At 34.6% G+C, this 10,241-nt stretch overlaps 1 protein-coding gene across 2 annotated transcripts in view; it reads right to left on the minus strand.

Moving 5' to 3' along the window:
- The window catches only part of caln2 (calneuron 2), a 49,613-nt gene extending 40,049 nt beyond the window's left edge, over window positions 1–9,564 (minus strand). The window contains exon 1 of one of the 2 annotated variants that reach the window (XM_051093941.1): window positions 8,983–9,564. Coding sequence is in view for 1 of the 2 variants with exons in the window: in XM_051093940.1 (XP_050949897.1) it covers window positions 7,997–8,148 (152 nt within the window). In the remaining variant the exon portion in view is untranslated. Of the gene's footprint in view, window positions 1–7,996; window positions 8,149–8,982 lie in introns of those variants that run through there. The other variant, XM_051093940.1, reaches the window with a different exon arrangement.
- Window positions 9,565–10,241: the final 677 nt, after the last annotated feature.

Below are 10,241 nucleotides of genomic sequence, written 5' to 3' on the forward strand. Positions count from 1 at the left end.
CACCCACTCGTCTTGCTTCTGTTGGTCATATGGGATTGTAAGAGACTGTGAGGGTTGGAATAAATGTAGCTCATTTACTCCGCACAAATACAAAAGCTCATGTGTCCAGAATGCTACTTGGGGCAAAGAAAAAAGATGAAAATGTGACAAACTCTTGTCACTCTGATTTATATGAGCTCACTGGAGCAGCATTTGGTTTTAAATTTCTCTTTCTGTCACTACTGTCAAAGGGCTTGAGCGATTTCTCTTATTTCTTTAGGGAATTTAACAAATAGTTTAAACTCAAAAATAAATAGAAAGTTTTATGATTTTACACACACACACACACACACACACACACACACAAACACAATTTTGTTATGTTATTTATATTATTTAATATTTTTTACACAGTAAGTCTCATATGCTCACCAAGCCTGCATTTATTTGATCAAAAATACAGTAAAACAATATTGTGAGATATTATTACAGGCTGAAATAAATGTAATTTATTCCTGTGATGATGAAGCTGAATTTTCAGCATCATTACTCCACTCTTTAGTGTCATATGATGCTTCAGAAATCATTCTAATATGCTGATTATTAATAATGGTTCTTTTTATTATCTATGTTAAAAACAATTGTTGCTGCTTGATATTTTGCGGTAACATTTTTTTGATGAATTATGTGATAAATAGACTTTCAAAAGAACAGCATTTATTTGAAATAGAATCTTTTGTAATGTTTTTATTGTTTTAATCAATTTCATGCATATTTGCCGAATAAAAGCATTAATTTCTATTAAAAACAAACACACACACAATTTCAATGATATTATTTCTTGATTTCTGCATAATACTAAGCAGCACAACTGTTTTCAACATTGATAATAATAAGAAATGTTTCTTGAGCACCAAATCAATACATAAGAATGATTTCTGAAGGATTATGTGACACTAAAGACCGGAGTAATTATGCTGAAAATTCAGCTTTGCATCTCAGAAATAAATTACATTTATAAATATACTTCAATAGAAAACAGTTATTTTACAGCTATTTCACAATATTAGTGTTTTTACAGTATTTTCAGCACAAAATCACAGTCTTAATGAGCATAAGACACTTAATTTAAAAACTTTCACTTTAAATATTATGTTAATGATTTTTAATGAATACATTTGTACTAGGGCTGTTATTCAATTTAAATTTTGAATCTAATTACATGATGTGTTGGTTAATCTAATTAATTGCAAAATCACCATGACTGTGAAAATACCCACAAAAGATTATTTAAAGCTATTTTTGTGATAAATGAGAAACTATCAAGTAGACATAACAAATTGTAGCTTTAGAAAAAAATAATTTATATTAGTTGATTCAACATAAAATGTATTACACATCTAAATTTAGGCTGCAACAGCCTAATGTCAACTATTGATCATAAAAGAAGATCATTTAAGAAACATCTCTATTTTTTCTTCATATAATGAAAGTCATGATGACCAAAACAGCTTTGTTACCAACAGTCTTCAAAATACTTTAATTTATGCTCCACAAAAGAAAGGTTTGAAATGACATGAGGGTGAGTAAATGATGACAGATGTTAAAAATCCCTTTAATGTTTTTATTATTATTATTATTATTATTTTTTTTTTTTTTGTTAATAAACTGACACTCTTAATAAGAAACTAAATCTGCCAGCAGGTGGCGGTAAATGTCTTTATGAGTCATTTACTCATTTGATTCGATTCGTTCAAACGGCTGATTCATTCAGGAATGAAGTAAATGGCTCTTTTTATAAACAGGCCTTTGAATCACTGATTCACATTATTCGTTCAAAACACAGATTCATTCAGAAACTAAACACCGCTGTGTTGGTTAGGGACACACAATAATTCTGCTATGGCAGTAAATGTCTTTATGAGTCATTCACTCATATGATTCAATTTGTTCAAATGGCTGATTCATTCAGCAAAGAAGTAAATGGCTCTTTTTATAAATGGGCCTTTGAATCATGGATTCACATTTATATTAGTTGATTCAACATAAAATGTATTACACATCTAAATTTAGGCTGGAACAGCCTAATGTCAACTATTGATCATAAAAGAAGATCATTTAAGAAACATCTCTATTTTTTCTTCATATAATGAAAGTCATGATGACCAAAACAGCTTTGTTACCAACAGTCTTCAAAATACTTTAATTTATGCTCCACAAAAGAAAGGTTTGAAATGACATGAGGGTGAGTAAATGATGACAGATGTTAAAAATCCCTTTAATGTTTTTATTATTATTATTTATTTTTTTTTTTTTTTTTTTGTTAATAAACTGACACTCTTAATAAGAAACTAAATCTGCCAGCAGGTGGCGGTAAATGTCTTTATGAGTCATTCACTCATATGATTCAATTTGTTCAAATGGCTGATTCATTCAGCAAAGAAGTAAATGGCTCTTTTTATAAATGGGCCTTTGAATCATGGATTCACATGATTCGTTCAAAATGCAGATTCATTCAGAAACTAAACTCTCGATGTGTTGGTCGGAGACGTGCAAAAACTCTGCTACGGCTTCAAAGGTAATAAGTTCTCTGCAAAACTGAGAAAAAACATAATATTGTGTTTAAAATATGGCACAATATCAACTTCTTATTTACTGAACTTTCATAACTAATTAATTAAGCTAACGTGTTAAACTGATAGCCCTAATTTGTACTAAATGTAATTTTGTGCTCTTATATCTTATAGATCCCCACTGTGAATGCGTGTCTGAGGGCTCATTCTTTCAAGCCATTGATTTTCTTTCCCTGTGAGCACAACAGGACTTTTATTTAGTAAAACAATGACAGTGTCGAGGTAGATAAGTTGCCGTATAATGTAGTGGCACAATTGTTTATGGATTGAAACTGTGGAACTGTGTCTAGCAGCCTGCCAAAAGATGAGAAATTTTCCACAGGATTCAAGTTTTTGTTTTCTTACTGTTTTGAATTACTGTCAAGGCATCAATGCTTGAATGTGTCTCGGGTGTCTGGTCTGTTTTACTCATTTTAGGCCCTGATGCTGTTAAAATGACTTTTTACAAAAGTTTTCGTAAAACTGTAAACACATCTAAAATACCTCTAAACTCAAGCATTTCTAAAGTTATAATGGGGAAGCTGTGATTAATTTTACTCGGAGAGACACAGAGCCTCTGTTGAGAGAGTTTTATGTGAATTAAGGGAAAATTACGAGGAGGTGACAGAGGGAGCGAAGCAGCTAATTTGTGGTGATGCTCACCAAGGACGAACCCTGGCTGTACAATAGTGCTCTGTGCTACTGTAATTACCATAGATATTAACAGAGGCTTTAGCTGAAGGCAGCTCTGGGTTTGATAGATACTGGGCTCAGCTAAAGGCAGCTACACTTGAATATTTTAAAGAGCCATTGATGAGTCGTTTGGTTCACTTTTAAAACTTGACCTGAGTGATCATTATATAAAATATAATATAATTATTTTTTGGGGATCAGTAATTAACACTTTTATTCAGCAAGGGTGCATTACAGGAGAACTTCACTTCCAGAATAACAATTTACAAATAATTTACTCACCCCCTTGTTATCAATGTCTTTCTGTCTTCAGTCATAAAGAAATTATGTTTTTTTGAGGAGAGCATTTCAGGATTTTTCTCCATATAATGGACTTCATTGATGCCCCGATTTTGAACTTCCAAAATGCAGCTTCGAAGGGCTCTAAACGATCCCAGCCGGGGAAGAAGGGTCTTATCTAGCGAAACGATCAATCATTTTTTTCGAAAAATAAAAATTTGTATACTTTTTAAGCACAAAAGCTCGTGTAGCACAGGCTCTAGGATATACGTCTACGTTGCTACGAATTAGTAATGGGTTGTTTTTGAACAATTCTTTCATTTTGAACGAATCTCAAATGTGACTCGGGAAGAACAAGTCGGCTTTTGTTTACAAACTTACCTGCACTTTCTTAGTCTTTGTGCGTTCGCTTTGTAAACACTGGGTCTATAGTTCTGCCTACGTTCAACATGACCTTTCGACGTGATTCAATAGTACGTAGCATGGTGGACGCGCATCCCAGAGCCTGTGCTACCTAAGCTTTTGTGCTTAAAAAGTATACAAATTTTTATTTTTTTTAAAAAATGACAGATCGTTTTGCTAGATAAGACCCTTCTTCCTCGGCTGGGATTGTTTAGAGCCCTTTGAAGCTGCATTTTAACCACATTTTGGATTCAGGGCACCAATGAAGTCCATTATATGGAGAAAAATCCTGAAATGTTTTCCTCAAAAACCATAGTTTCTTCACAACTGAAAACAGAAAGACATGAACATCTTGGATGACAAGGGGGTGAGTAAATTATTTGTGAATTGTTGTTCTGGAAGTGGAGTTCTCCTTTAAATCCATTTAATTTGACAGTAACAACATTAACACTGTTGTGTTATATATACATATATATACATATGAAGAGTATTTGCAAAAACCAATAAACGCCATTTTAAAAAAGCAGTGCAGTGCATTATTCTCCACATATAGCTCAGTCTGAACCCGTAAACATATTTTGTCAAAAAAAAGCTGGTATTGTCCACTTTCAATGCATCGCGATTTTACATTTATTGCAAAAGCCGACAAGCGCCCTTGTTGTTTGTGAACAGAAGATTTTAAAAATGTATAACAACTTTTGAATATTTTGAAAATGTAGCTTTGCCATCATAATAAAATAATTATATTTTTTAAATATATAGAAAACTATATATTTTGAACATTTATTAAATAAATAACAACTTTTGAATATATAGAAAATTTAGCTTTGCCATCATAAAAAATAAATACATTTTGAAACACATAAAAACTTTTATGTATTTGGAACATTTTTAAATATATAACAACTTTTGAATAGTTTGAAAAATTAGCTTTGCCATCATAGGAATTAATAACATTTTTAAATATATACAAAATATTATATGATAAATATTTTGATAATTTTTAAAATATATAACCACTTTTGAAAATGTTGAAATTTTTGCTTTGCTATCATAAAAAAAGAATTACATTTTTAAATATATAACAACTTTTGAAATATTTAAAAAATTTGCTTTGCCATGATAGGAATTAATTCCATTTTAAAATACAAACAAAACTGTTCTTTTTATTTCTAATAATATTCCTACTATAATAATTTTGATCAAACAAATCCAGCCAATCTTTTGACAGTACTGTACATGAAACTCATTATAAATGCATCCATTTTAAAATATATTCAAATAAAACAGTTATATATACTTATTTTTAATAGTAATATTATATTTTATAATAATTATATTTCTCAATATTACTGTTTTACTGTAATATATATATATATATATATATTGAATAGAAAATTTTGAATAGTACTGTACATGACTCTCATTATAAATGCACAGTGGAAGAAAAAATGATTTAACACAATGGATTTAAAAAAGCCAAAACAAGGTCATTTCAAACATGTCATTTCAAACTGTTCATTCTTGGCATTTACTTGCTAAAAGACATGCAAATTACAAATAACCAAGGCCAAATTGTACTGTATGTTGTTGCTTTGGTAACGGATTCTGAAGTACATTATGCTGAGGTTGCCAGAGTAACCTTGACAAACATTCTCTTCCAAAGCCTGTACATCCTAATCTGGCCCATATCTAATTCACAGGCATCGTGTGAATGCTGATGTGAACAGATATTGAGCGAAACTGCCATCACATTAAATCCTTAGTGCAGCAGGGAGCGTTTACTTAATACTTGAAAAAAAAAACAAGATAGAGAAAAAGCGATGCACTGAAAGAAAGTGACATCCACCGTTGGCATGATAAATAACATATGATGCTATATTAATGGATTCTTCCCAGACATCTCTTAGCTGGTCTGACTCACGGGATCTCATGGGACCAACACATCGGCCAGTATCAGAAAAGGTGTGAGGTGCTTTCACATGAGTAGCAGGTGCTGTCTTGGCTTTTTGGTTTTGCACATCTGCTCCTGGCTCTGATCCAGGACCTCTTAAAGAGGGTTCACTAGTATTTAGGTTACAGACGCCGCACCTACATGTTAGCCAGTTCATTAAAGGACCACAAAACAGAAACACATGGGACAGTGGTGATAATGAGCCACAACGACAAGGATGCACCTTCACAAGGTCAACATTTGTACTCGTCCTCAAAGCAATAAAAGAGAAATTCAGCCTAACAAAGGATACCAAATAAGAAATCTCTGCTCAGGGAATCAAAATCATCCAAGACACAATTATATGACCTTCACAAGGTGACTGAGAATGCAGACTGAAATGCAAAAATGGGATATTTAGTCCACAAAGAATGCCTTAAAATGTTAATCTTATGAGTGGTCTTTAAAAAGATGAGGAAGGAGATAGAGAAACAGTAAAAGATCTGACATTGTGAGTGAAGTTACATCAGAGAAATGTCAAAGCTGCTCCAGGGACCCTTTGCACGCTGTGAAGCACTTAACAATGAGTGTTCACAACAATCACATCAAAAAATACAGTTCAGCCCTTCCACTGTGGTTTAAATATCAGCTTTTCTCAACATAAAATGTGCATGTTAAGAGCTGAAACACCAGCTTGAAGAGATAAAGATAAACTAAAGCAAACTAAGAAGCATGTAAAATACGTTTAGAATGGCAACTGGATGGCAATTATGGCAAATCATGCGCTGTTTTCAAAAGTGGAAATGTGCAGTTGTTACCTATATGTTTTCTCTTTCTATCTGTTCAGCCCATTAAAAATAAAATCCATTAATAAAATCAAATGTAGTCTTGTTGATTGTAGTTGAAATGTAGTCATATAAAATATGTTTGCCTTGAATTGATGCACTAAATTTTTTTTTTTACCACGTGAAGCATATTTTTACTTGACAAAACATTTAGAAAATTATTATTTTTTAGATACATATACATATGTGACCCTGGACCACAAAACCATTGCTGGGTATATTTGTAGCAATAGTCAAAAATACATTGTATGGTTTAAACTTATCGATTTTTCTTTTATGCCAAAAATCATTAGGATATTAAGTAAAGATCATGTTCCATGAAGATATTTTGTACATTTCCTACCATAAATATATCAAAACCTAATTTTTGATTAGCAATATGCATTGCTAAGAACTTAATTTGGACAACTTTAATAGCGATTTTCTCAATATTTCGAGAAATTTTCCAGAATTTAAAACAGTTGCATCTCAGCCACATATTGTCCTATCCTAATAAACCATACATCAATGGAAATAATTTCAGTTTCGAAAAATTGAGCCTTATGACTGGTTTAGTGGTCCAGGGTCACAAATACATAAAGTTAGTTCATTCACTGTCCAGCTCAGAGAAAGAAAAAAACACAGTATTATTGCAAAATTATCAGCTCAATCACCACCCTGGTGAAAAAAACAGCATATGCTGGTAGGTAGGTTTTTATGCTGGAATGCTGGTTAGGTAGGTTTTGATGCTGGTTTAAGCTGGTCCTTTGCTGGTTTAAGCTGGTCCTTTGCTGGTTTTTGCTGGTCATGTTGCTGGTCAAGGACCAGCATGAACCAGCAAAGGACCAGCATAAACCAGCAAAGGACCAGCTTAAACCAGCATCAAAACCTACCTAACCAGCATCCCAGCATCAAAACATACCTACCAGCATAGGCTGGTTTTTTCACCAGGGCAGCCTTCAACAGATGTCAAATATTACAGTTTGAAAAGCTACAGGTTTGTTTCTAATTGCTTGTTTGGTCTCTGTCAAAGCTAATAAAACAAGCAGCAGTCCCTGACACTCAATTAAGATTCAAAGAAACCAGAGACTAGCTTTCACACAGCGCTGGTTCACCATCTGCACAGAAAACTTCACTCACCTCAATAGCAGCAAAACTGCCTCTGATCAAGAAGAACAAAATAAAGGGGTGTTTTGCACCCGATTTTAATTAATCACGGGTTACTTTAGAAGTCTTCCTCTCTATTAACCTATGAACATGCAAGACGCCGTTACCTCCACGGGTCGAAGTCATCGGGCGTCACAAGCGAATCTTCTAAACGACTTCGTGCGCTCAGCTCCGTTTCTTCTTTTCTGTTAGTTGGACACGGACCGGACACGTCCACGGTGCGCAAAGGCAAGTCTAACCCATACTTTTCCGGACCCATTATTGTTTGATAAGTATCAGTAGTTTAGAAAAAAAATCTATTAAGCCATCTTAAGCTGACGTCCCAGCAAAAACACCGCTGCTTGTGTTTTCACGGACAGCCCAGGCGAAGAGCTCGGAGTGCGGGCTTGTAGCTGACCGTACCCTCGCCCCTGGAGACTGGAGTGACAAGCCATAACTCACACCGGCCGTTCATCACTAGACCTTCAAATATCACCTTGCTCTTACCGTGAATGAACGCCTAGAGCTACCAATACTATGTAAACAGAGTTAGCTCGCTAAACATTTAATTAAGTTAATTAGATTAGGTTTAATCTGTAATCTTATGTATAATGTATTATTATGGCAAAATTAACTCCAAGATGAAATTAAACATTAACCTGATTATTATACGACTACTTAAATGGATTTCTGTTAAGCATTTATTTGCTAATTGCGACCGAACACAATTAAGCAACTAAAGAAACAGGTTTCCCGGTCCATCGGTCAGTTATAAAGCGGGTCATTAGCAAATATTTTATCCTAATGTCGTGATTGACCGATCTAAATCACGTATTCCAGAAAGACCTGTGATACAGTTTTATAAACTAAGATGGAAATGGGATGTCCAAATTTACATCAATAGACTATTCATTACTACAAACCTAACTTTTTAGATGTAGCTACTGTAGAATTTATATTAAAATGCCACTCTAAAAAAGAACGTCGTGAATATCATTCTACGCTGTTTAATGCTCACTATTCCTTTCACAACAGGTGCCATATAACCCAGTTTTATTCTCCCGAAGACACCATACTTGCAGGTATTGTAAGACATCCTACTAAATCCACTCACCTTCTCAAAGACCCTGTTTCTTAATTCGCAAAGTCTCAGGGCGTTTACAATGCCAGTGTTGTGAATTTTTCTCGGTTGGAGTTATGCTTGTCGTTGGTCTCATATGTAGTATGCTGAACAGACTAATTCAGAAGAAAAACAATGCAATTTTCAGTTGCCCCAGTTATCTCCTCTCGGTCCCGTTGGCATGTGACAGCCCCATTGCCACCGCAGCAGAGTTTTTTTTGAAGATCCATCAGGTGAAATGCTCGTTCCAAAAGCCACTGTCGTGTTTTTTAAAGTTCAACCATTTATCAGATTTGCTCTGAAATGCTCCCGTCTTGCGCTCGCTTCGTGCGTAACAGGCGTTCTCCGCCGCGCGCCCAAGGGTGTGTTGCATTTAAAGTCCTTGCCGAATGCACCCGGATAGATTTATAGCGTCTTAAAAATGGAGTCCCCCTTCACTTGTGTGTCTCCTGCCGAAACACGCGAAGAAACCCCAAATCTTTTCTGCCGCAATAAATCTATTGTGCTGATAAGGTCTGAGATGGGCGCGCTGCCCTGCAGCCATTGAACGGCTGGAGTGGTACAGCCGATCTGCTCCAGAATGTTTCCCTCCTTCAGAGATCTGGCAGGTGTGTCAGAGAGAGTGGTGTAGGGTGGAGTTAAAAATAGATCAGTAATGTATCACTATTAGCAGACAGAGAGAAAATGCACACATTTCTGCTGTTCATTTTGTCACCGAGTGTCGTTTTTGCTTCTGTGATTCTACTTCTGTGTATTTTGCTATCATTTTACACTCACCAAAATGATCACACATTATAACCCAGATATGAATTTTGACTTCTTACCACAAAATTCATAACTGAGGACATTGACTGCGTTCCAGCTCATGTTACATCACTTCCAAATCCATAGGCTGGAGTCTGGAGGAACATGTTCTTGGACCTGTTATTCCTAAATGACATGAGAGTTAGACTATTTTGTACTCATAGTGTCCAATTTTTATCGTTCAGAGAACATAGTGTCCATAACAGTTTGAAATGAAAAGTACAGGGCAGCCAACTCACTAAAATTACGTATAACAAGCTGCTTTGGTGGAAAAAATGGCAGTTCTTTTGCTAAATGGCAGTTTAGAGGCAAAAATGTCAAAATAATGACGTTAACCATTAAGGTATGCTGGGACGCATATGTATTCCACCTGTTTAATATTGCAAGGTTGAGATGACAGCGCACTCTTAAAAATATAGGCTTCAAAGGACTGCCATAGAAGAACCATT

This window comes from Labeo rohita, chromosome 21 (assembly GCF_022985175.1).
Source record: "Labeo rohita strain BAU-BD-2019 chromosome 21, IGBB_LRoh.1.0, whole genome shotgun sequence".
Classification (NCBI taxonomy): Eukaryota; Metazoa; Chordata; class Actinopteri; order Cypriniformes; family Cyprinidae; genus Labeo; species Labeo rohita.